The following is a 27,577-nucleotide window of genomic DNA, read 5'->3' as shown; positions in this document are numbered from 1 at the left end:
AACAACCCTTCCTCCTTACATTTGCACACACTCCCAATCCAACTGGAGTGGACCTTTCATGCTCTACCTATTAGTACTTAAATATTAGTGATGCTAAGTACAAACAAAATCATGATGTATCTCATAAAAGTGTAGCAAAATGCCACCGTGAGCCTATTTTCCTGGGGAACACTAATATTTTTGTTGTGTTCTTCATCATTGAGCCACTTAAGTGGAAAGAGAAAGTTCGAGGAAGTTAAGCCAACATAGATGAGCAGGATTTTGTTTAATGAAAACAGACTGGTAGCAGTACTAGCTTTCAAAATCTGTACAGTAGCCAGAAAAACTTAACTTTTAGATGGTTGCATCCCTTATGATCTAACAGTATCATGACCAAGCGCTTTATTGCACTGAAGTCTAAGATATTTTTAAAATTTTGCTAGCAAATGGCCCTCTTCTCAGACACCATTTAAGTCTTCTACGCTTTGTGCAGGCATGAAGGCAGATGGGTATGCTCTTATAGTTTTGATCAGATGGTTCAGCTCTTGTCATCACAGTCTAGGATGATGCGATGTAGTTACACAGGACAAATAAGTTGACATGTGCTGGATCACAGCATATGTCAAGAGTGAGCATTATTACTGCATTCCATTGACCTGCATATCCCGATGTTGTGGCCTAGAGGACATCCTCCATAAAGCCTTGGGCCCTCCAGCTTTTCTTACTCCTCGGACTCATGAGCTTTTTCAACCGTGATGTCCGCTAGACTAGTCTCTCCTTCAAGGGCCTTGTCGTCCTGAGGGGACAGCGCAGGCACCTCCTTCTTAGGAACCACCTCCTCAGTTCTGTCTCCCACGCATTTTAGTTCCTCTTCTTTGTTGCCTCCTGGTTCAGAGGCCAACTGCTCTTCACTTGTTAAAGCAGATTCTGCTGCACGTGTTGCCTCTAGAGGAGAAAACAAAGGGCAATACATATATTGCAATGTGCAGCAATAAATAAATAAATTAAATAAATAAATACTCCCACAAGCAACACCGGCTCCTTCATCCCAGAAACTAACGCTAGTATTAGAAGCTATTTTGAAATAACTAATCAAACCAGGAATAGAAGTTAAAATTGGTCAGAGAACCAAACTGTGATTCCATGGGCAGCTTCAGAAAACAGCTGCTTGTTACAGAGCACAGGCAAACTCAACTGTTCCGAAACAGTACCTTGAGTTTAGGGGGCGGGTGTGCATGCGATGTGCATTTCTATGGCTGCAATCCTAACTCCATTTAGCAGGGAGAAATCCCCACTTAACTCTGTAGGATGTACTTCTAGACAGATGTTGTTAGGGGTTCCTTGCTGACAGTGCAACCCTAACAGATCTAGGGGCAGAGGAATGAATCTCTTTTATCCTTAACCAAAGCCAGAATGGCCAGTGCTTTGTTTAGAAAATTCATAACCTGCTTGACAAACAAAATAATCTGTTAAGTGTTGCAAGCCCAACATCTGGATTGCCACTGTTCCCCCCACCCGTTGTTTAAGAAAACACTGCTCTAATCTGGCCACAAACATGGAAGCTGTTGCAAGGACAATGATGTGTGCCAACCTCTCTTTTGCTTCGCTTCTTGCTGCTTCTTTGCCTTGGCAGCTTCCAACTCCTGCTTCTCGTGGGCTTCCTTTAATGTCTTGCATACTTTCTTGTGTGTGAACCAGTGCATTTTCTGGCAGTCTTGATCACAGTAGATCACCTGCGAACGGAACAAGCCATGCCTCAATGCACAAAAAGGATGGGCTTGCATTCGAATCAGCCAGGTTGTATAAGGCACCCAATCATTTCTGTATGGAAAACTGGAAATCTAAACCTTGCAATAGCTGGCTTATTTTAATAACAAGAAATATGTTTTTTTGTTGTTGACTTGTGCCAGGAACAGCTATTTGCTCACTTTCACTTTAGGAGATCCAAGATCCAGCACCTGTAACATCTATATTGCTCCTATAAAGGAACAGTCTCCAGATACAGGAACAGTTGAAATCTCTGGCTGGAATCTCAGTCAGTGGTATTTACCTGCAGATTCTTACCATTTTGCAAACGGAACATCTTTTGGCTGCACCTTTCCCCCCGCATGTGGTACAAAATTCAGCATCCACAAAGCCCACTTGGCCAGTAACTGCTTGTGTCAGTACAGAGAAAGCTGTAGGATCAGAGCCCTGGGGGAAAAGATAAAGGCAGTTAAGTCATTGCAAACATACACTCCCCCCCCCAGCCAATAAGAAGCCTGCAGCTACAACACTAATGCAGATATAGGAAAAAAATCTGCATATTTTCAATGTAAACTTTAGTACTTTTGCACTGGTCTCAAATGCAAGATCTTAGCCTGGCATATGGAGGGAAGCAGGGAAATTATTCTTCCACTATCCCAAGATTTAACTTTGCTGACCGTTCCAATGTAAAGTATACTGGTGGTGACATCGTTGAGATTATTTGCAAAATGGGAATGAAAAGCAATTTGGCGATGCACAAGCTTTAGCTTGTTGCCACTTATGTCTGAGTTTCCTGGCATGTGTAGTGTTTTGAGTAGAGGAGAAGGAAGAGGGGGTTCCTATTACACTAGACTTTAGAGTGGACAAAGGCACATTGTCTCTCATGCTGCTTCTGCCTCCTCTGAAGCTCAGTGTGGCTGAAGAAGTAATTTCCCCCACACCCTGATCAGGGTTTTGGGAAAGGAAAGATTATGTTTCTGCCTATATCCTCAGCAGCACATGATACCCCCTGCTTTCCTCTCCTATAAAGCTAAGGAGGAACTCTGGCTCCTGGATTGGGGAATTCATAGACGCTATCAAAATTTAAAGGAAACACATTAAAAAAGATATCCCATCCTCTGTATGAAATACAGTTCTTCAGAATAACTGCAAATATCAAGTGCACCCATTAAGCTGTATCTTGGGGATTTCAAATGTTCTGCCAAAGAAAGAGAAGCTATTGAACTAGAGAAACTCACAATTTCAACTGGGGCAATGCTTCTCACAAGCTGCTGGAGCAAGGTTGCTTCACAGTAAGGAAATTTCCGAATGCATTCTCGGATGAGCTTCTCTTGAAATACTGGAAAACCATCTGCATCTCTGCCTTTTAATAGGCTGGAAAGATTAAAGCAAAAGATGAATTTAAAGGACTCATGCCAATCCTATTGGACAATCACTTTGCTTTATTTGTAGTTGTCATGCCTGCCTTACGGTGCAATCAACACAAGATAATATCACCAAGGCAACTATCCGTAAACAAACAATAAATATCCATAAAAATGGCAAAAGTATTTTCTTTCCCAAATAGGTTTTATCTGAAACAATAGCAAACACAGTAAATAAAGAGCTCACTTGTAATATATCAGCAGTTCAGTGATCATTTCTTCTTTTTCTAAAATAGATTTTATCTTGAACAATTGCATACGCAGTAATAAAGAGTCCACTTGTGATATAACAGTGGTTCACTGCTCAAGCCACTGGTGTTGATTGTGTTGGTTGCAGTGGTCATTGTACCACCACCCTGTTCATTGTTTTATTGTTATTTACGGCGCAGCACATAGGCCAAGATTTTAATATTTGAACTACATACCCACAGCATAACAGAGAAAGATGCTAATGCAAGAACTTTCTGTGTGCAACACTTAAAATACGTATCTATATCTTTCAGCTCTGAGATTTAACAACAACGTTTCTGCAGCTAAAGATACTCTTGCCCTACAATGGAAGTTGAGGGCAACTAAAACATAGACCTGATTCATGCAACATGGTAAGCTAAACTATGGGATATTGGGAACATAGGAACATGGTTGGGAGTAACTGGGCGTGAGCGTAAATCACCCCATGGATGAGGTAATCGCAGGTGCAAGGCAGCCAAGCCAGCTGCTATGGTAACTCCCCAATGCCCCAACCATATCTGTGATTAAGGCATGTCAGCTCAGCAGTGTGTCAATCATTTACTAAGTATGTTGGTGTTACTGCCCGGACACTGAGGTCCAGCGCAGAGGGCCTTCTGGCGGTTCCCTCGCTACGAGAAGCTAAGTTACAGGGAACCAGGCAGAGGGCCTTCTCGGTAGTGGCACCCACCCTGTGGAATGCCCTCCCACCAGAGGTCAAAGAGAACAACAACTACCAGACCTTTAGAAAGCATCTCAAGGCAGCCCTGCTTAGGGAAGCTTTTAATGTTTGATGGATTTCTGTATTTTAATATTTTGTTGGAAGCCGCCCAGAGTGGCTGGGGGAACCCGGCCAGATGGGCAGGGTATAAATAATAAATTATTATTATTATTATTTGTTACTTATCCAGTGTCATGTCTTGAATTGCTGGTTTATTTGGAGCAATGGAGATACTTTTTCCTTGTATGTATCAGTGTCTGCAAAAGCCTACTGCTGTATATATCTATGCCCAGAACTGTTTTACTAAGCCTTATCTTCTGCAACAGTAAACCAACTGGATCTTAAGCTCCTTCCATGTAATGACTGGTACTGAGAGCAACTTCCACTGCAGGGTATCTCACCTAGGATTCCCAACAGACCTGTGGGTACCTTGAGAGGACATTGTAGCCACTTTACTCCTCCCAAGTCCTTTTTGCTCCCACAACATTGCACAGAACTAAACCAAGCTTTGGCTTAGCCCAGGCATGTCCAACAGGTAGATCGTGATCTACCAGTAGATCACTGGACATCTGCGGTAGATCACTGGTAGATAATTGGCTCCCCCCAAAGAAGCTGAACAACTGTGGCTCCCCTAAAAAAGCTCAACATTTTACCTTCTCCCTGAAAAAAACTCAACAACTTTGACCCGAACCCCAAAAAAGAGGGTAGATCACTGCCAGTTTTTAACTCTGTGAGTAGATCACAGTCTCTTGGGAGTTGGCCACCCCTGGCTTAGCATATCGTCCAAACCTGAGCTCATGGCTACACTGTTTCCTCACTAACCACAAGCTATAGCCAAAGCTTGCTTGGTTTGTTTTGCCATGTGAACCAGGTCATAGCGCCTTTTACTTAATTATCTTGTCCATCAGTGTGAATTACTGCAATAATAAAAAAAACGAATTACTGCTATTATAGCAGAACAGCCTGAAAAGAACCAGCAGCATCCTCAGATCTTTAAACACATTAGCAGATTAAAAGGCCTCAGCAAAGATTCAAAAATAATTTTGGTCTAGCATAAAAGAGACACAGAAGAAGAGCCCAGGGAAGGAATATTCATCTAGCTGCAGATAGCTTGGGGATTTTGAAGGAAACTGAGCAGCAAACCATTCATTTTACCATTCAAGGTAAGCAGTCTGTCTTTACTTGGATAGAAATGAACACAAATGCTTTTCTGGATGCATTCAATGCCATTCATGATGGGGATAATACCTTTTGATTAATCCATCCAATTTATCCTCTCGCTCCTTAAGGAAGAGGATGCATTTCTGGAAGATACAGCTAATGTAGTGCATTTTTATGGCCAGTACTTCATTCATCTCTCTCTGCTTCATACACTTCTCGCAAATCAGATCCAGCACTCTGTAGCATTTCTGCATTGCTTCAGCTTCTGCTAGGAGAGGGTTTTGTTTCACTAGCAACACAATCTATAGGAAAAGATTAACAAGAGTTTATCTTTCCTGGATAGATTATTTAAAACAGAATTAATAGGTGATTTCTAAGTGCTCATATTAGAAGGACTTCTAGCTCTTTTATCTTCTTAAATAAGTTATATTGCCTAAGAAACTTGCCAAGCAATAGGTGGATCACATTGGGAATATGACTGACCCATTTTAGTGTCCACAATGCATGCAATACTGATTACAGGAAGTGATAACGTACAAAATGAATGCATCTTTGATCGAGAAACTGAACACCATAATCCTCTCTATTTCCAAGGTTCGGGGTGTTAAGTGACATTGCATATGTAGCCAAAAATGCCTATGAGGGAAGTATCAGCAGACTTGGGGGAACCCCTGGGTTTTGGAGAAGTACCAAAAAATCCCCTAAGCACAGGAACCCACAAAACAGCCCAACAAGGACCAAGCAAGCCAGGTGGGCCTTGGAATGCCGACAACTGTTACAGACGGAATGGAATGGAGTTGTTTGAATTTGAACTGTAGCAATTCACACAGCAATTTTTTGTTGCAGGTCTCACTTGTAGCTTCTAACTACAAATGTCAGGCCCTTTCCGAAACTACAGGGTTTCACAGAAACTGATATCAGAGATGAGTGTCACACAAGTAGATTTCAGCTCTTCTTTTACATACAAGTCCTTATGAGATGCTGTCTTGCTTCTGTGCTAAATCACTGGTCTTTAACTGGTGTGTTGGGACACACTATTAGGTTGTGAGCTAATCTAAGGTGGGTCATAACAGCAGCATTACCATTGCACAAATATATGATTAAGAAATGGGCTCCCGGATGTCTGTTTATGTTAAAAGTAGGTCCTGGATCTCAAAAAGTTGAAGACTTCTAAAGGTGTATATACTTCAGTGTGCTAACCTTTGAGCATTTCATGTTGGGGACTATTTTACAATAAATCTCTCCATTTGAGAACGAGCCCCTATGAGCAGGTCAGGAATATGGAAAACCAAGAACAAACTCAGAATAATGAATTAGCTGCTGGCCAAATTTTGCCACCCAACTCCATAGGCCAAATATTTTTTTCTTAGAGGACCGACCTCAGCAAGGTTGTAAGTTATTTGACAAGTATGCCTGAAGCATAAGCCAAAATATGGACACTCTACCTTAACAGGATGCAAATTGGTAGTTGTAATGATCTTATGCAGAGGTCCAGCTAACTTGACTGGCAGTTTGGGTTCTTTATCAAGTCCTTGTGGTTTTGTATAGTAATCCAACCTTTCTCGAGGAAAGAAATTGTTGATAACAGTGACACAGTCATGTTGACCTAAAAAGAGAACGGTGCATCTTTTATGAAGATGAAGAACAAATGATTTCACACATGAAGCACAAATCACAGAGGTTGTTCACCATTTAGAGGAAGTACTATACTAATAAAGCAGTGAGGAACGAAATGGAAGTACCTTCACACAGAGGCAATTTTTCAAGGCTCAAGGCCTATATGTAATATGAAGTTTACAGAACTAAACTAACTCACCTATTCAGAGAACTTAGGATCTGATGGGCAAAACAGCTTTTAAGACACATTATGAAACAGTTCTAAAGTTATTCCCACTTTTATAGATTTGTTTTAGTTCACTGCACGAACTAAATCTAAAAAGGGTGCTGCTAACCAGTCAAAAATTTAATTCTTCTTGAAGACATGACATTACATGACATTTCAAAGCAGCTCATATGAGATTGCATGATTGATTCTGGCTCACCTTTCAGCGAGCAGTAGAATGCTTAGTGATTACGCCTCATTAATAGGTTTTTTATTTTAGAAACAATGATTGCAAAGCTTCCAGTGCAGACTGACAATTACAGTGTCTGAATCTCTGACTAAGGACTGACTGTTCAGATGTAGTGGATGTGATATGTGGGTGTAATTTCCCCCACGTTGTAAGCAGATTCCTGCAATAAAGTGGTAGGTCTTTTGACTGGATCCACTAGTCTCCCTGTCTCACAATCCTCTTTGTGTCTGGTTTTTTTTTAATGTAATCATCAAAAGACTTGACTTTAGAACAGTTTTTTTAAAAAAAATATTGGGTGAAAGGTCTCTCCTCACCAGTCCTTCCAACCCCTTTGCCAGGAAAAACAAACAAAAATAATTTCTTCTTCTTCATAGTCTATCCTTAAAAGGAAATACAGCTCAAAGAACACCACCATTTATTTATGTAAATATATATTTACATACAGTTATCAGCTCACAGAGGCTACTCCTTTCTAGCAAACTCTTCCCTGCTGCTAGTTAAATCTTCCTTCTCAAAGAGAAGTGAGCAAGGTTGGATAACAGGGAAGGCTGGCCACGAATGGAGCTAAACCCATTTTTTTAGCTGGACTCAGATTTTTACTGAAAATCAGGCTGAGTTCAAAATAGAGCAGATTTCTTTCCTAATTATGAATTCAACATCCCCTCTCCTGCCGCCAACTAAGGTTAGCAATTTGAGAAAAGGAGCGACCATCCAATGAATATTTTAAAATTTTCTTCCCCTTGAGTTAGTTAAGAAACTGGTACTGAACATCCCGTTGTCAATAAACATTAAGTCAAATCAATCTCCATCTTCTCAGAGCCTTAAAAGGGGGGGGGGGGAGAGAGAGAGCCCTGCAGCACTCCACTTGTTGTTGAGCTGTATCTTCCATTTGCCCCAGGCAGCATGGACAATAGTCAGGGATGATGGAGTCAAAGCCCAGCAACTTTTGGAAGGCCACAGGTTTCCCACCCTGGCCTTCATGAAGGGTAATTAAAAATGGCTGCTCCATTTACCCACAAAGGCAGCCATCTGTGCTGCTGTCCTTCCCACTGAGTTCACGACATCTGTGTCTGCTCCAGCCTCCAACATCATCCACGTAATTTCTTTGTTGCCTAAACACAGAAGAGAACAGCTTCCATTTAGATTTCTCACGATGGGTCTGTAGAAAAGTTCCAGCCATATAAGGTTTTTTGGGTGGGTCCCCCCCCCCCCGCACAAGATATTAAAACATTTCATCCCTTGTAAATCTGCAGTTTAAGGAGGCTGCTGCTGCTACTAAACATTTAGAAAATGGGGAGCTGCTTTATACCAAGTCAGGCAAGTGCGTCATCTGGCTGAGATGAATACTGTCTACTACACTGACGGGCAGCAGCTCTTCCAAGTTTTCAAATGCAGGTCTTTCTCAGCCCTATCTGGAGACACCATGGATTGAGCCTAGTTCTTTCTGCAAGCCAAGAAAGTGCTTTTCCACAGAGCTACAGCCCTTATTCATACCCAGTAACTGGAAACGAAGATGCCATTTGCTTTCTCTAGGTTTCACCCCACCCTCTGTCGTGCCAGTATGAATAGATTCTACACCAAGGCCTGACGGCTGCACCAACCTTCCCCAGCGGCATCACTTTCTGCTGTCATCTAATCCATCTTTAGAAATTGCTAATTTTTTGCAGCAAGGAGTTCCATAGCTTAGCTTTCTGTGAGCTAAGTTCAGACATGTGCTCTGGAAGTATTCTGACTCAGCCTCCTGATTTTAGGCAGAATTTCCTAACCCAGAGGCTCTAGGTAAAGAGCACATTATTTTATATTTTTCCTTTCCAACCAATGATGTCTCTCAAACTATTTTTTACACATATCCTGTAATTTCTTTTACCGTATTCCGCACCCAAAGAGAAAACCGCCAGTTTCTTTCCTCCTCTCCTCCATGGTCCTTTCACATTCACTTCTTCACCCCATAACAACTTTGCTCTCTTATCTCCTTCCTTCCTTCCTTCCTCCCCTCCCTCCCCTCATGTTATTTTAATAATTCCTATTGACATTTCCTCTCACATTCTTATTCCTTCAACGCTTTCACCGGCTCTTTCCCCTCAGTGGAGGGAGGCCTCTTACACCCACAATCTGATATATGCATTCACAGATATTGTTTACTATTCATAATTCTACCTTTTGCTAGAGAGAGAGAGAGAGAGAGAGAGAGAGAGAGAGAGAGAGAGAGAGAGAGAGAGAGAGAGAGACGTTTAACAGACCCTGAAATCCAAACCACATTTTTGAAAATAAAAATATTATCCTTTAAGGGAGTATTCCAGCTAAGCCCAAGAGCAACATCTGGACGGCTGATGTTTAGTTTTATTTATTGCTTTAAAGAACAAAGAAAAACCCTGACAATTAATATGCACACACAATATAAAGACTGTACTTTGCTATACCTGTAACACCTTAAATGGCACAAGGATTGCCTTTCCCCATATGAACTAACCCGGACCTTTCTTCAAGTGCCTCCTCCATGAGCGGTCCAGAGGGTGAAATACAGTAGATATCCAAGACCAAAACTGGGTCTTCAGAGTTGTCTGATTAGCTATTAATTCTATCCTTTAAGCCAGGGGTTCCCAAACTAAGGCCCGGGGGCCGGATGTGGCCCAATCGCCTTCTAAATCCAGCCCGCGGATGGTCCGGGAATGTTTTTACATGAGTAGAATGTGCCCATTTATTTCAAATACATCTCTGGGTTATTTGTGGGGCCTGCCTGGTGTTTTTACATGAGTAGAATGTGTCCTTTTATTTAAAATGCATCTCTGGGTTATTTGTGGGGCATAGGAATTCGTTCATATTTTTTTTCAAAATATAGTCCGGCCCCCCCACAAGGTCTGAGGGACAGTGGACCGGCCCCCTGCTGAAAAGGTTTGCTGACCCCTGCTTTAAGCAGAGGCTTGGCAGCCATCTGTCAGGAATGTTTTGATGGTGTTTCCTGCTTGGCAGGGGGTTGGACTGGATGGCCCTTGTGGTCTCTTCCAACTCTATGATTCTATCCCAATTTTCCAGCAGAAGGCTATCAGTGGCTTACAATAAAAACTGATTAAGAAAAGAATAGCAATCTTGCCTATAAAGTAGAGGTAGACCTTACCTCTAACACATCATCCTTTAACAAAAGACAAAAATTCTGCCTACACAAAGGCACGGAGGATTCATTTATCTGCACCAAGAAGCAGATGTAATTAACTGAATGAGGGAAACTTCATAGATACCTGAAAGCCCAGCAAACATCAGAGCCGTATATCCGTGTTCATGTTCATTGCAGTTAACATCAGCCCCATGTCGCAACAACAGTCTGCAGACCTCAACTTTTCCTTTGTATGCAGCATGCATCAGAGGAGTCATGCCATGCTAAGGAAAGAAGAAATAAATGCAGGAGCTTTAAATATATCTGTTTGTTCTTCTCCAGTAGTATTTAAACACAAGCAAGCTACACTTCAAAAATGAAAAGATAGCACTCCAAACAGAGCCTTTTTGATGTTCACTTTGCTACATTTGAATACTCTTTAACTATATTCTTTCAGCAAAATCCAGCTTTTAGAAAACCAACTACCCCTTCACCCCAATTTAGCAGAGGATACCTTTGTACACATTCAGCTTCAATGTAAGCTACTAATGAGAAGGAAACTTCAGCTATGATTGCCTGCCTTCTATGTGGGCAATTGCAATTCTTCCCCGCCCCCACACCCATCAATACTTATAAAAATTCTACTAATGACTATATTTATGAAAAGCTTTTCAATTTATGCTTTTGGAATAGCTACTATGCCTTGGTATACCAGCGAATAATAAAGCCCCCTTACTTGTATTGGAGATAGGAGATAGGAGCAATTTAGTTGCAAGGCATCAACAATAAACATTTCTTTACATTTTTATAAGGGTCCGGGGGGGGGGGGTAGAATGAACACTGTAGTGTTTAAGCTTTTAATTCCTAGGGAACTATTCTAATAATAAACTGAAGTATTAATAAAAGTATTAGTAAGATTTGGGTTTTTTATATAAAAAAATGTGCACATCAGTTGCTTTCACACAATTAACAACATGTCTAATTTGGTGGGAAACCACACAATTCTCTGAGGAGATTAACAGCTGCAAGCAGGGAGACCTGCAAAGGACCTCTTTATATTTGAGTCTTCAGTATGACAATTTATATAATAGGCAAGTTTTATATTTGGGAAGCCATGTGGGAGAGATGGATCATTACCAGTTTTTGGTAGTTTCTTTAGTTGCAGGCACTGGTGAAAAACATGTCATTTTAAGCAGCAGTTCACATACACCGTCTGTTATGAATCATACATTTGTTAAGCCAGAAATGCACAATGGCATTTAGGACCTCTGCTTCCATTGTTTCTCATTTCCAGCAGCCCCCTTTGCTTCTTTCATAAAGAGATTAAAATGCTTATATTCAGGGAGACTTGGTTCAAATTATACACGCGAGTCTTCCGCGTGCTAAAAATATATTCCAAGTAGTGGGATGGAATTTTGTGCATTAAGGAGCAGTGAGGTATTTGTACAGGCCACCTGTACAGACAGCCAACTCTAGAGTGGTGCCCTTTTCCCTGCCTTAGTCTGTTCCTTACGGATTGATAATGAGGATTTTAAAAAAAGATAACCACCTGGCCTCAGAGCTATATAGGAGAGCCAACCCACACATTATACAGCACTTCTAGAAGAAATTTCAAAAATAATCTCAGATGGAAGATGGAATATACAAACAACATGTAGATAACCAATATGAAGAAACCACAAAGTGGTGCCTCATGTTATGTGAGCTGGATTCAGATGAATAGGAATAAAACAGTCCCTGCCTGCAGATTTGCAATCAAAAGTCACATGGAAGAGGGAACAAGCTTGTTTTCTCCTGCTACAGAGGGTAGAATTCAAACCAATGGCTTCAAGTTATAAGAAAGGAGATCCCAAGTGAACATCAGAAAAAAAAACACCTTTCTGACCGTAAGAGCTGTTCAACAGTGGAACAGGCTCCCTCGATTGTGGACTCTCCTTCCTTGGAGGTTTTAAAGCAGAGGTTGGATGGCTATTTGTCATGGATGCTATAGCTGAGATTCCTACATTGCAGGGGGTTGGACTAGATGACCCTTGGGGATACCTTTCAACTCTATAGTTTTATGAAAACAACATGAAACAAAAGAGGATAAAGAAGATGAGAACAAGCAAACTTGGGCAACAGTTCTTAAAGTGTCATAGTAGTAGTAGTAGTAGTTCTTATAAAGATCACCAGGAATAGAAACCAGTTCAGAGAGAGAACAAAATGGTCTCTCAGCAGAGCTGATGGGAGTAGCCTCCTTCCCATCCCTCCACATGCTGGAGCCTGATGGAATGGCTGCTCCCCAGTGGTGGTTGATGGAGGAAGGGGCCTGATAAATGGGGGTTTACTAGATCCCATTGAAAACAGTGGGACAAGTTAGTCACAAATCCCACTGATTTATATGGAAACAACTAAATGAATCTGAATCCATTCAACATCTCTATCCATTCACAGCAGTTATTTAATAGTTGCTTTTGAGGGACCAAGCCACAAAGCAACATATAGGGGTGGGATGGGTGGGATGACAACAGAACTGCAGGGAAAGTATGAAGCATTGAGTGACTACAAGCAAATAGATGCAAGGCACATAATGAGATCACCAAAATTCTCTTAAGGCAAGGCAATAAATAGAAAAATGTAAGATTTAAAGGTATTGAATAATGCTTTCCCCCCACACACTAAAAAGCAGCTCTTATTTTTCTCATTTATGTCTTTAGAAACATCTCTATGGTCCTTTTCTGTATAAAAATGATTCATCTGAAGGACATTCAATACTGAATCCAGAATGGATCCACATGCCCCACCCCATGACAAAGTTACAGGGATCAAATGCAGCAACTGCCCCACTTCCAGTATATTAGATACACTGCGCCCCCTCCAGACAGGGCAACATTTCCCATTGCATATTAAAACAGACCAGCAGCTTTGCAGAGTATTTCCCTCTAAACTAGAGAAAGGATATTCCACAAGGGATTCACTGTGGAACCTGCCTGGCTTAAGAGCAGCTTAGTTTATAAACAAGTTGAATTAAGAACACTGCAAACCCAGAAGTAGGTGTTTTGGTTTGTGAACTTTGCCTTCAAAGCAGAACATGTTTCTCTTCCTGTTGAGTGTGCTCCATTTGTAAACTGAGTCCCCCGCTGCTATGGGAAAGCACGCCTTGGTTTAAGAGCGCTTTGGTTTAAAAACGGACTTCCAGAATGGATTAAGTTCATAAATCAAGGTACCACTGTGCTTTTTTTTCCAGGTACTGCATTAAGCGGTGATGAAGCAGGTTTTCTGGATGATATGGGAAACACTTTCCTAGGAAAATTCTACAGCTGAACAGCTCTTGCCAAGATGAACAATTTCACCAATAAAATAAAATAAAAAATCTACAGGGACAACAGTCAAAATCCAGCATGATATGAGGCAGGCTTTAACCCATTGACTCTGCACTGGATTCCGGCCAGTTTGCAATAAGTTAGTTGCAAAAACACAAAATGTGTTATGGTACATGTTCCCATGAGGAAGTTGATCTAAAAATACACTGTGGGCTTTTCCCCACAGTAACACTTTTGATAGACTCACCTTTGACCCCCCCGCCTGCAAAAAAAGTCAAACAGAAACAGCCATTTGCAACTACATTTTTAAAACAACCCACTATGTTTGTGAAATATTCAGTTATGTAATATGTTGCTTTCACTCCTCAATCAATCATAAGGCCTTGGGAAAGTTGAGGTTTCAAATATGTAATCTCAGAAGATGATAAATAAATCTGACATTAACAAAAGTTCAGGTCGCTTTTATAGCAGAAATAGAGGATTTCTTATTTTCTAAAAAGTATCAGCTTACTTTGAAAAATCAAAGAGGATATTTTGGGTCCAAAAAAATCAGCATATTATACCTCTGTTCAGGCATGTTGCACTAGTTCATTTTTACCAGGGAATACTGAAAACTTGCTTGACCATAATCATTTTCCAATATAGTCAAGGGATACTTTCTGATTCCAGTATGTTAAACTCATACTCAGGTTTCCTTGATAAGTATTATTTTGCTTATAGAGATCTGCCAACCTTTGAATTCCCAATGTTTTTAAATTTGACTCTACCCAATCTAGACACATATTTTGAGTCAAGTCTTTTACCTCATCCAAACAATTCACACGAACATTCTTGCTGCCAAGCAGTTGTGCAGCTTCTTCAGGGCTTCCTAAGGGAGAGAAAGAGTTTGTGAAGCCTACTGTTAAACAGAAAATCAATACAGTGAATCTATTAATTCATTACATTTGTATCCCATGCTTCCTCCAATGAGACCATGGTAACGTATGTACAGGTACTGTAGTTCAGTGTTTCTCAACCAGCGTGCCTCCAGATGTTTTGGGACTACAACTCCCATCATTCCTGACCACTGGTCTTGCTAGCTAGGGATGATGGGAGTTGTAGTCCAAAAACATCTGGAGGCACACTGGTTGAGAAACACTGCTGTAGTTATTATCTTACTCCTTTGTGAGACAGGCTGGGCTGACCCAAGCCCATTCAGTAAAACTCAGGGCTGAATGAGGATTTCAGCTTGAACTCCTCACTCCGAATCACAGAATCATAAAATTCTGCCATGATAAAGTATGAGTATAATGATCGTCAAATCAATTATACATTATTCATCATACATTGTGTATCAAACTTCTGAGAAAAATATATATAAAAAGCCTTATGTCAGGGGTCCCCAAACCACGGCACCTGGGCCGGATGCGGCCCAATTGGCCTCCCAATCCGGCCCGCGACAACCCCCGCCGCCCACTGCTGACGCCGCCCGCTCTTACGGCGCGCAGCGCGGCGGCGATCTTCAAAATCGGCAAAAAATCGGCAAAAAATTTCCAATGCACTTCCGGGTCGGGGGAGGCCCATACGCATGCGCACAAGCGATTTTTGGCGATTTTTCCCCACCATGTGCGTGTGCGCACGGGCGCGCACTCCCCCGCCCTCCGGCCCGAAGCCCGGTAAGTCTGGGGACCCCTGCCTTATGTGAAAGCCACAGAGACTTGCAAACTAACAATTCTGAAAACAACCTGTTGATATCTAATTCCAATGCACTTTTCAAATGTTTAACTCCAACTGAATGTCCATTTGTAATAGATGTTAAACTCAGTCTTTTGATTTCCTTTAGATAAGTTCATAAAGATACCAACAAAGATAAGTTCGATGTTATTTCCAATACCGCGAAGATTTACATCTTCACTAACATCTGTCAACACCACCATACCTCACGATACAACTCCCATGATCCCTAGCTAAAAGGATCAGTGGTCGGGGAAGACGGGAATTTTAGTCCAAAACATCTGGAGGGCCGAAGTTTGGGGATGCCTGCTCCAGACAAACCATGAGTTGTGAAACCAAAAAAAAAAGGTGGTTGCAGCTTGCAAAGTGCAATGGCTGAAATCTCTGCTCTGGGAACGTGCTCTTTTCCGTGCTAAGCCACAGTTTGACTAGCGCTATGTGTAAAGAATCACAGTAGCTACTTCCGTACGTAGAAAAGAACACATTACATTGTTCCCCTGCTAGTGATTCCCAGCAGCTGACATTCAGAAGCACTGCAAAAAGGCATTATTTCCATGAATAGATAAAGCACTATGACTGAATAAAGCACAGTATTTTTCGCTCTATAAGACACACTTTTTTACTCCTAAAAAGTAAGAGGAAATGTCTGTGCGTCTTATGGAGTGAATGTGTGGTCCCTGGAGCCGAATTGCCCAGGGGTGAAAGGCAGATCGTGCTCTTTTATTATTATTATTATTAGAAAGAGCTAAAGGCTAACAAGAGGGAAAGAGAGTGTTGAAAGGACCCGCTCAGCAGCTGAATGCAAGAGATCGGGGAGCAAGATAAGGGAGCTAGCTCCCTTCCCGACCTGCCCAGGCCCCTTGCCCAGGCCTTAATTGTTGTCTGCAGAGAGAGACTGCTTGTTTCCCCAGCGACATGTGACTGGCTGATTAGATTATCTGTCTGGAAACTGTAGAAATGGGTCCCTTTCCTTTCCTAGAGAAGCTGCAGAACTGTGAGTTGAACCCCATAAAAACAAAAAATAAAAAATTCCTTCCAGTAGCACCTTAGAGACCAACTAAGTTTGTCATAGGTATGAGCTTTCGTGTGCATGCACACTTCTTTAGATACCATATACGTCAGACCAACATGGCTACCTACCTGTAACCCATAAAAACAGGATTTTTTTCCCTTTGCAAGGTAAGCTCAACAACTTTGAGCTGATCCTCAAAAATGGAGCTTTCCCCCTTTGCAAAAAAGATGCACAACTGTGAGCTGACCACCCCCAAAAAGGGGCTTTTCCCATTTGCAAAAGAAGCTGCACATCTTTGAGCTGATCCAAAAAAAAAAACAAACAAACCATGGAGCTCCCCCCCTTTGCAAAAGAAGCTTCCTCAAATATTTAATATTGGGGGGGGGCAAAGGCACCTAGACCTCTAGGAGTTGGCTGCTATGCCTAGGACAAGTCAAGAAAGCACCCCCCCCTGTTTTCCTACTCTAAAAACTAGGTGCGTCCTATGGTCAGGTGCGTCCTATAGAGCGAAAAATACGGCAGCATTCAGCTAAATCTAGCACATGCAGTTTTGTGTGCATCATGTGGCTGCCTCCATCCCCAATACCAGCAACTTGCAGCTGGTATGAGCAGTGGCTCTCACACTAAGTTAGTTATGATAATGGACTCTGAAATCACGTGATCTTTACAATACGAATATTACCCCCTTATTTCAGAGTTGGTTATTTTGTAATCTTAAAGGCATATTTTCTCCATCTGCCAGTTAACACTCTTTTATAGAAGAAGCGTGTACTCCAGCAAAGGAAGGGGAATAACTTTCCATGTCCTCCTCCTGCTGCTGCTGCTACAACAAAAATGCTACTTAGGAACAGCCACTGACAAGGTCTGCCATACCTCTGGAATCGTATGACAGCTAGCAAAGTGTTGATTTTTACACCGGTCATTGCAGTCTGCTTACTCCTCTCTGCACTCCACAGAGACTTTCCTTGAATGCAACTATTGAGTACACACTGTGAATTTAAAGCACCCCCTCCAAGTTAGAATTCCCAACACCCATAAACTCCAGTTCACAAGATTATTGGGGTGTGTGCTAGAAATGTGTGGTATGTAGATAGCGCTCATTCAAATCTTTACTCAGACATGAGACTCACTGGATGACCTTGACCCAGTCCATAGGAGTCAACTCTTAAGGGCGAAGTCCCTTTGCCCCCCATAAAATATTTGAGGGGGCTGCCCCCCACCAATGGGCATTGCCATTCAAATGTTGTGTGCATGCCATGTCTTGTGATCGATCATGCAGAGCTTACCTGGACCCTCCAATACTTTATTCAGGTTGGCACCTCGGCCCAGTCCATCTCCCTAGCCCTACCTTGCAGGTTGGTTGTGAAAATAAAATGGGGTGGGGGTGGAGAGGGGGAGATCAGAAGAAAGAAACATGTTGAATCATATGAACTCCTTGGAAGAAGGGGTAAATGGGATAAAAAGAAACACAGTCCCTTGTCTCTTTACTGCAGCCCTGTTTTGGGAAGTTTTTAATGTTTGATCTTTTATTGTGTTTTTAATGTTCTGTTGGGAGCCACCCAGAGTGGTTGGAGAAACCCAGCCAGATGGGTGGGTATATATATATATATATATGTGTGTGTGTGTGTGTGATTTTTATTTTCCTTTTAATATTATACAACATTCACATCAACATTATCCACTATACCGCCCTGACTCTTAGAGCCTATCGACTTCCTTCCCTCCCGTCTCATGGCTTTCAAAATTAACCTTTATATTAGACTTCCTCAACCTCGGCCCTCCAGATGTTTTTGGCCTACAACTCCCATCATCCCTAGCTAGCAAGACCAGTGATCAGGGTTGATGGGGATTGTAGTCTCAAAACATCTGGAGGGCCGAGTTTGAGGAAGCCTGCTTTATATCATTGCCATTTATACATTTTCCAATTCTAATGACACTCATTACAGAATGACTCAAAATTTAAATAAATACTCATTACACGTCTTCAGAAGACTTGTATTATTATTATTATTATTATTATTATTATTATTATTATTATTATTAGGCTACTGCTTATTTTGCATGAAAATATGCACGATATGATAAAAAGCAGCAGTCGTGCAACAGTCACAGGGAGCAGCGGCCAGTCAAAGCACACGAGAGAAGGCGAGGAAGCAAAAACTGAGGGGGAAAGCCCCTTCCAGAACAGAAGCAACCTCCTTGCGTATTAGCCCGGGCCCGACGCACAAGGCCCGGTCGCACAGAATCAGAGCGGCGGGCAAAAGGCAGCCGACACGCGTCACTCCGCCTCTCGGCTTGGCCTGGAGCCAGATTTCCCTTGCCCGCCTTACCTTTCCCAATCACTCCCAGCAACTCCTTTTCCTCCTCGCTCAAGTCCCCTCTCTTCAGAGACGCCATAGCTTGCCGGCTGCTTTATTTTCTTCCTCTCTCTCGCTCAGCCACACGCACGCACCTCCCCCCCCCGCCGCCGCCCTCCTCCTCCTCCTCCTTCCAGTGAGGAGAAAAATGAGCGCAGCCCCCAACGCTCCGCCAGAGTAGAAGGAACCTCGGCGCGCTCCCCCTGCCCCCCGTCGCGCTTCGGCCAGCGGATATCCCCCTCTACGCCCGCGCAAGAATCCCCGCTGCTCGCGACATTGTAACTTCCTCTCCCGGAGCTGCCGTGAGAAACAAGGGGAGGGGGGGTTAAACCACTCGCTCAAAAGACAGGGGGGTGTATAAAATAAGTAAACAAAGCGACGCTCTCTCCCAGTTAGCATTTCAGGCTGGGAGGGGGGGCGGAGGAGTCGTCTTGGACGCTGCCTAAAGAGGAACGCGTGTAGACAGGAGAGTGCCCAACTGGACATGCACAATTTCCTTTATTTTTATTTTTCCCCCTCACTGGTAAAATGGTACGGCCGGGCGGGGAAGGAGGCGGGGCCTGAGCCGGCGTTCTGCGCGCGTTTGTGTGTGTTAATGTGTCCGTCCTTCACTTCTCCATTGTCTGTGGCTGCTGTTTCTGGCGGAGGTGCTGCTGCTGCTGTCTCTTTGCTTCTTCTCCTTAGACAAGAGCCACTTCCCCCAGAGAGGTAAAAGCTTGGCATTGCGGGGAGAGGGAGGGGCAGGCGCCGAGGTTGGGGTGGAAAAGAGGGTGCTGGTGGGTCCAGGAGCAAGGAAGACCATAGCTGGGGAGTGTCCGCGAAATGCACAAAAGAGGCAGAAACGCTCCTACACGACCCTCTCCTGCAAAAGGCAGGGGGGGAGAGAGAGGGGCGCTGCTCCTCAATTGCCTGCTGACTCCGCCGGAAAAGCAGGGGAGTTCAGCAGCCTGGGAGGGTCCGCTTTCCTCTTTACGCGGTGAACTTCGAGGTTGCGTGTCTTCCTTTAGCAAGGTGACACGAGACAACTCGGGGATCGGTGTTGCGGGGAGGGGGGGCAGCTGTCATTTATATGGGGTAGGGTGAGAAAAAGAACAAGCCGGGGTGAATTGAGCGCCTCTAGGAGAGGGGGATGCTGGAGGGATAGCTCAGTCCGTGGAGCACAAGACCCTTCAACTCAGGGTTGTGGGTTCGAGTCCCACGTTGGGCAAAAGGTTCCTGCATTGCAGGGAGGCGCGTGGTTGGGCTAGATGACCCTTGTGGTCCCTATGATTCTATCATTCTGGCGGTGAATTGCTTTCTGATTGCTTCGGCCGGCCGGTGCTCGGCAGTGGCTGCTGCATGCGAAGAAACGTGTTGTGTATGTGAGGGTTCAGACGTATCGCCTTCTCCTTGCCTGCATCCTTGGCGGAAGTCCGTTCTGCTGGGTGCAAGCAGGCGGCAGAAGGAAGGAGTTGGCTTTGGTTCCTCATAGAGCCTTTCTGGGGATGGAGCGGGGGTGGGAGGCGGCAACAGACCCACTGGGCGCTGGCTGCGGTGGGGAGGACGCGGTGGTGGTTGCTTTGCTCCGGAGCCGTGCAACAAATCTGTGTGTGCGAGGAGGGCACGGCGCTGCCTTGTGCGCAGTTTTATCACCGAGGCGCCATTGGCACTCCAGATACTTTAACCTGCGTGGTGCCACCAGCCCGCCTGGCTGCATGTGGGGAGCCATCCCAGTGTCAGGTTGAGGCTGCAATTCCATACCCATTCTCCGGGGAGTAAGCTCCATGAAACTGAATGGGACTTGCTTTTGGTGCATAGGATGGCGCTGGAAACGTTTCCCTAAAGAAAAAAGACTCTCGTGAAATCTGGACAGCGGTGTCTTAATTTTCAGGCTTTTAAAACGAAGGTGTGCTTCAAAAGTTGGCTGAGATTCATTATTTAGTCATCCTAGTGGTTACAGGTGTTTTGTAAGCCTCTTGGAGGAAGAGGTCGTCTAGACATCGCTCAGCTGTTTACTTTCTGTTTACGCATTAAATTGGAGATGTGAGTTCTTTGAGGGAGTTCAGATTTTATTCTTCCATTCTTTTTTTAAAAAAGGAAGGGAAGGAAGTTGCGTAAAAGCAGGAAAGATCATTTTAAATAATTGTTTTATCCGCTGGATACAAGTCACAAGTATTGCTTAGCCCTGAGGATTTCTCGGAGATTAGTTTTTTGGATTGGGTAGTTTTGCAGCCTGCAGCCTGAATGAATGACCGGTACATTTAATTTATAACTTAAGAGCCTTTTGCTGCCCTTTTTTTTCAGTTGAGGATTAAGGGAATTTCTTCTTGGCATGCTTGAGTTGTAAATTAGTGCACCTCCTGAATAATAATTATTTTTGGTAGGCAAAGAAAAGCTTGTGTTAAATGCAGTCTGGTCCTAAACATGCTTACTGAGCAAGAAGTCCAGTTATGCTCCATGGGGACTTAGCCCCTGCTAAGAATTCTTCAATTGGAATAATCATGTGTCCTTTCTCAGAGGTCAGAATGGGACCAACAATGGTGTTTCCCCTCTTTTTTCAATGCTTACACGTAGGGTGTGATATCAGGCAGCGTTTTTTATTTCTGAGCATGGAACCAGAAAGTGTGGTTAGTCTACTGTACACATGCAGCAGAATAGGATGATGGGCCATAGGAGTGAATACAGGAGGTGCTCTTTTTGAATGATTCCAGTGTAAAACCTGACTGGCAGTAACCACACACAGCCCTCTTAATAAAAAAACAACCCATAATGCAGGAGAGTGGAAGGTTTTAATTCCGCCCCCTTCCTAATCTCTTAAATTTCCACTAGTAGGGAATTTTGTATGCATAGTATTATTGAAAATGTGGGTTGTAAAATACTACAACCCATTCTGTCATCATACTTTCAGATACTCAGGACCATATATTTTTATTTCCCACTCCCTTAGATATGTTGTGCTTTAAGGTAAAGGTAAAGGACCCCAGGACTGCTAAGTCCAGTCAAAGGCAACTCTGGGGTTGCGGCGCTCATCTCTGAGGCTGAGGGAGCCGGCGTTTGTCCACAGACAGCTTTCCGGGTCATGTGGCCAACATGACTAAACCGCTTCTGGCACAATGGAAACCAGAGCGCACAGAAACGCTGTTTACCTTCCTACCGCAGCAGTACCTATTTATCTACTTGTGCATGTATTTTTGCATGTCTTCCTTCTGTTTATAAACAAGACAGGTGTTTATTTATTATATAAGATTTATAAAGCACATTTTTAAAGAGAAAAAATATTATAGTAAAGTTACTCCAGCTTGACATTTTTGTAGTAACTTAGTGCCAAAGTTGGTAAAAAGTTATGTGCAAAAAATAAAATAAAAAATAAATTCAGATTCCATGGTGTGATTAATTAGCATAGCTTGCACCTGGATGACAACTCTGAATTAATTACATTGTTGAGGCAAAATGGAAAACTCCCCTCTTTATGGCTTTCTGGTTTCTGCAAATTCACCCACAATTTACAAACATTATTTCTTTGGGGAAATGACCCTCTTGGATGCTTTATAAAAAAAACCAAAATGTCACCACTATGTTCACAATTATAAAAAACAAAATGTCATCACTATGTTCACAATAAAACCTAACTTAGGCAACTGTAGTTTGACTGGAAAATATTTGAAACAGTATTAGAACTAATTAGAACTTTTGTTGTGATTATTGCTCGACCGTTAAGAGATAGGTCTCCTCTCCCACTTGCAGATGGTTGCTAAATGCACTTTATATGTCTTGATTCCATTATGTCTTTTGCACTCACTGGCAATACTTGTAATTAGATGTGCTCCTTCATGTTGACATTTGAGCATCAACCCAGTCATCACATGCCATGGTTAATGGTTCACTATGAATCCCCACTAATGAGTGAAAGCAGCAATCCACAACCCTTGGCTTCATGTTTATGTCTGCACAAGGATCCTGGTTTGTCTCACTCTAGCCAAACCGCAATTGGTAAGCTAAGAATAAACAGTGGCTTCAGATAATGGCTTGTTTGGCGTGAAGCAAACCATGATCCCTGGTTTGGGTAGAACACTAAGCCACCGATTGTGGCCTGTCACTTCTGCCCCCTAGCAGGGAGGAGTGATCTGCACATCTATGGAAAACCATTAGCTTGACTGGGATATGTGAATGCAGCCAGTAAGGGATTTTAAAAGCCATTCAAAGCAGCGGGCATCTCTCTTGCTTGTGCACATTGTTTGCTGTGGTTTAAGGTAGCAAAATCTCTAGGCTGGCAAAATAATAGATTTTGTAGTTATACATGCATGTAGCAATTCTTTTTCTTAAAAAAATTAAAATAATTTTATGATTTTCATTTATATACATTTCACTAGTAGTTTAACAGTAAATCAAACATTTCAAAACAACTTCTTTCCTCTTTCTGCGGTTCATTAATTTTTTCATTCTCATTCCCTGCATTTTCCAAGTTATATTAAATCATTCTTTTATTCATCTATTTTCATATATCTGTATTTTAAAAACTGCAGGTTATTAAAATAGTCATGTCGATGTTTTTATCTGTTTGCAATTTGTAAATACTCAATATACCATTTCCATTCCTTTTATAAAAAGTTTGTTATCCTGGTTTCTTATTCGTCCGGTAAGTTTCGCCATTTCTGCATAGTCCATAAGTTTTTGTATTCATTTTTCTTTCATCAGGATGCCTTCATCTTTCCATTTTTGGGTGCATGTAGCATTTTTGAATCACTTACTTTTCTTCTGACAGTTTTCGGTGCTTTATGGTTTTTGTCTCATTTTGTTAATGAACAAGTAATTACAGTGTATGTTGAGCAGTGATTGCTAATCTATGGACTGGTCTAAAGTGTTTGCTTTAGAACAGGCAACTAAAGTTGTAAAGCAATAGCTCCCCTTCCCCCCCCCCATTGTATCCTGAGAATGTTTTCTATCACCTTACCTCCTCCCCTTGTGTTATATATACAGCGGTACCTCAGGTTAAGAATTTAATTCATTCTGGAGGTCCGTTCTTAACCCGAAACTACTTAACCTGAGGTACCACTTTAGCTAATGGGGGCCTGCCGCTGCACCGCCGGAGCACAATTTCTGTTCTCGTCCTGAAGCAAAGTTCTTAACCCGAGGTACTATTTGTGGGTTAGCGGAGTCTGTAACCTGAAGCGTCTGTAACCCGATGTACAGCTCTATAACTAAATGGAATGTACTCCCCCAATTGCAGAAAAATAAATAAATCAATGTCTATGGTTGCAGCCTTTTTCCTGTTGTGTGACTCTTTGATTTGGCATTGCTTCAATTCTTCCTGTGGTTTCTTCTGAAAATGCAAAAAGAAGCAAGTGCCACCGAGTATTTAAGGATAAGGTTGTAGGTTTTTATTTACATTAAGCTGTCTTTTTTCGGCAACATCAACATGACCTGTGTAGGATGTTAATTCAGTCTGTAAGAAGAAAAATATGTACATTAGTGCCTACCACATTTAGTCTTCTGTTATGCGCCTCTAAAGAAAGATGGGGAAACTATTTATATCTTTGATTGCTTTTTTTATTAAAAAAAATAGGAACACTTGATTCCATGTTTATTAGATGGGTTTGAAAGAATAAATACTGTACAGAGAGATTCTTGTGCAGCCCAAGGAAAGCTAATTGGTGTTCTAGTCTGAACCGTGTTTCCATTCCAAAATCACACTCATCTCCCGCAAATCAGTAACAAGTAACTTGGCTGCATGCAACTAAATTTACTCAAGAGTAGATCCAATGAAATTCATGGAGCCAAGTTAGTCGTGCCTATTAATTTCAATGGGTCTACTCGGAGTGTAACTGGGACTGGATAGAACCTAGTGTTTTTAGTCTCTTCTTTTTTTGTCATAATGTTAAAAATGTTTCTCATGGAACATCTAAACCATGGCAATTGAAGTATATTCCCAGGCATTCCTAGCCGAAGGCATTTCATCAGTTTTCTATAGAATCACAGAATTGTAGAGTTTGAAGCGGCCATGAGATTAAGAGCCTCATGCTCTACTGACTGAGCTATCTCGTGCCAAGGTATTGTAATTCTTTAGGCAAAGGTCAACCCCCATAAAAAAAAGGAGTCCATTGGTATAGAAAGTCTTCCATCCACCCCCAGATTCCTTCCAAAATTGCACATGCACTTTAGATAACTAATATACACCTAAACACCCCCATGTAGGAAAAATGTCAATTGTAAAGTGACTGCAATGCTTTACGCTTCTTAGACTTCCATTTCTTTGTCACCTTAACTTTAAGCGGATAGGGAGAAGGTGGAAACTATGACCTTCTCTATCACAATATGGCCACCAGTTTAGATGGCTTTAAAAGGGGGTTAGATAATAAGTCTGTCAGTGGCTACTAGCCATGATGACTTATGTTTTACATCCAGTACTGGAGGCGGTATTCCTCTGATTACCAGTTGCTAGAAATCATATGTTGGAAAATTACTGTTGCCCTTGTGTTCTGCTTGTTGGCTTCCCATGAGAATTTTGTTATGAGGACAAAATTCTGAATTAGACACACCCTTGGCCTGACCTAACTGGTCTCTTCTTAGGTCCTAAGATTTGTCAGCTGGTTCAGTCTGCCCTTAATTGCTCTTCTGCTAAGCAACTTGGGACACATTTTCCTGTTCAGAATTGTGCAACATATAGCATAATGATAAGATATTGGTGAGGAACAGTAGACATGGTGGGGAAGAATATGAAATGTGACATTTTGGAGAGGGGCATGGAGAACACGTCAATGGATCTCTAATTCAAGATATGCAAAGGAGCTGCATTTTTTTACAAAAGCAATCAGTCTACAAATTTTTAAAAGTCTGGTGCTTATAACAGTAATGCAGGGCTGGATGTGTTTTTACTACATTTCAGCAAACCTTAAATCTAAAAAAACCCCAACCCAAAACAAAACCCAACCCAGAAGCTTTAAACAGCATGAACACAGAATGAATTAATTTTTTTCTTTTTAGCCAGAAGTTAAACATGTCTGATCCTAATAAGAGCATTATGCTGTCAACTTAGCCCATGAATAGGTTTATTGAAATACTTTCATTTTTTAAAAAAAATCCAAGGTTGAGCATGATAAAATAACCTCAAGAAGCCAAAGGTGTGGCAAAGGAAAACAATAAATGTATCTGTATTGCTTGCAGAATTGTAAACTTCTCTCAGTTGGTAACATTTCTTTCTCCCAGGCCACACCCCTCACCATGAACTTCTTAAGTGTTTTTGGCTCCATTCCCTTTTTAAGTGCACTTGGAATTTGTCCTTGCTGTGGTGATAAATACTGATTTCTTGAATGGAGGGGTGTATGTGACTGTGTAAAAACCTCTGAATTTCGTGTGGCTGGAATGTAGCTGTATTGGACTGCAAGAGTCACATCCCTTGCTTCCTTCACTTAAGGTAAAAGGTAAAGGACCCCTGGACGGTTAAGTCCAGTCAAAGGCAACTATTGGGTTGAGGCGCTCATCTCACTTTCAGGCCGAGGGAGTCGGCGTTTGTCCACACAGCTTTCTGGGTCATGTGGCCAGCATGACTAAACCGCTTCTGGTGCAACGGAACACTGTGACGGAAACCAGAGTGCATGGAAATGCCTTTACCTATTTATCTACTTGCACTGGGATGCTTTCAAGCTGCTAGGTTGGCAGGAGTTGGGACAGAGCAATGGGAGCTCATCCCGTCGCAGGGATTCGAACCTCCAACCTTCTGATTAGCAAGCCCAAGAGGCTCAGTGGTTTAGACCACAGCTCCACCTGCGTCCCTTTCCTCCACTTATGCCACTGGCCAAACTCACTTTCGCCTCCAACAACACTGGCATGTGGCCTCAGGTTGAGAAGCATGCCCTACTCCCAGTCTGCACTGACCGGCTCTCAGGGTTTCAGAGAAAAATGTTTCCCAGTCTTCCCTGGAGATGCTAGGAACTGAACCCACAATCTTTTTCATTAAATCATGTGCTGTTTCACTGAGCTATGGCCCTTCCCTTAATGCTTTCTACTATCCCACAGAGTGCACATGCACACTTAACATGTGCTTATCCACTTGCAAAATTTCAGGTTGTCAAGTTTCTGAGCCAGCTGAATTCTTCCATTATTTCCCCTCACTCCCTGTCATAACTGTTTCTTTGGAGTTCCTGGGAGATTGAGCATCAGTTTGTCAGCAACGCTCACAAAAGAGCTTGCTTATTAGCAAAGTGTATTGAGTTGGAGTGGCATCAATAACTGCCTGAAGAACAGCAGGCTGACATATCTGCAAAAGGCAGGTTTCTCTGGGCCTTTAATTATCCACTATTTTTTGACTATATGTTTAAGGGGTAACCATGTCAATGAAATTACCGAGTGCTCTCAACATGCCTCACTTCACAGATACTCCATTTGTGACGTGTCTACCCTTTCTTTAAAATGGTGAAAAAAATGAGGTTATACCTATATGGGGGAGTAAGAACCTTCAGTAATGAGTGAGAGCTTTTTTGTGCTCTCTAGGCAACAATCTGCTGGGAACTTCTCTTGAGCAGGCCCCGTGAAACATAAATAAACTGCACACACGAGAAAATTGTGGGGTTGGCTTCTTCTTCGGAGTTCAAAACCAGGTAACTGACAAGCTTCATGAGAGGAGGGCCCAGACCAGGCATCCCCAAACTGCGGCCCTCCAGATGTTTTGGCCTACAACTCCCATGATCCCTAGCTAACAGGACCAGTGGTCAGGGATGATGGGAATTGTAGTCCAAAACATCTGGAGGGCCAAAGTTTGGAGATGCCTGGCCCAGACTCTGAGCTTTCTTTCTTTC

General features: G+C 42.5%; 2 protein-coding genes across 4 annotated transcripts in view; one reads left to right on the top strand and one right to left on the bottom strand.

Annotated features, from left to right (window-relative positions):
• Positions 1–248: 248 nt before the first annotated feature.
• Positions 249–18,904, bottom strand: ANKMY2 (ankyrin repeat and MYND domain containing 2). Of its 2 annotated transcripts, none has more exons than XM_035128863.2 (10): positions 18,780–18,904; positions 14,528–14,592; positions 10,568–10,706; positions 8,345–8,443; positions 6,705–6,865; positions 5,347–5,561; positions 2,964–3,099; positions 2,044–2,172; positions 1,571–1,712; positions 249–924 (listed from the first exon to the last, which is right to left on the bottom strand). In XM_035128863.2, the coding sequence occupies exons 1-10, from the start codon at positions 18,844–18,846 to the stop codon at positions 701–703; spliced, it is 1,377 nt and encodes a 458-aa protein (XP_034984754.1). In that variant the 5' UTR covers positions 18,847–18,904; the 3' UTR covers positions 249–700. The 2 variants fall into 2 exon arrangements, with proteins under 2 accessions (XP_034984754.1, XP_060136724.1); XM_060280741.1 differs by lacking the exon at positions 18,780–18,904 and adding an exon at positions 17,736–18,769.
• A 475-nt stretch (positions 18,905–19,379) lies between these two features.
• Positions 19,380–27,577, top strand: part of BZW2 (basic leucine zipper and W2 domains 2) — a 44,901-nt gene continuing 36,703 nt past the window's right edge. The window contains exon 1 of one of the 2 annotated variants that reach the window (XM_035128864.2): positions 19,380–19,514. In XM_035128864.2, coding sequence (XP_034984755.2) covers positions 19,402–19,514 — 113 coding nt within the window. In that variant the 5' untranslated portion in view covers positions 19,380–19,401. Of the gene's footprint in view, positions 19,515–19,539; positions 19,818–27,577 lie in introns of those variants that run through there. The other variant, XM_060280739.1, reaches the window with a different exon arrangement.

This window comes from Zootoca vivipara, chromosome 12 (assembly GCF_963506605.1).
Source record: "Zootoca vivipara chromosome 12, rZooViv1.1, whole genome shotgun sequence".
Taxonomy (NCBI): domain Eukaryota; kingdom Metazoa; phylum Chordata; class Lepidosauria; order Squamata; family Lacertidae; genus Zootoca; species Zootoca vivipara.
Note: the sequence above shows the minus strand (reverse complement) of the source record. Positions and strands in the feature narration are given on the sequence as shown.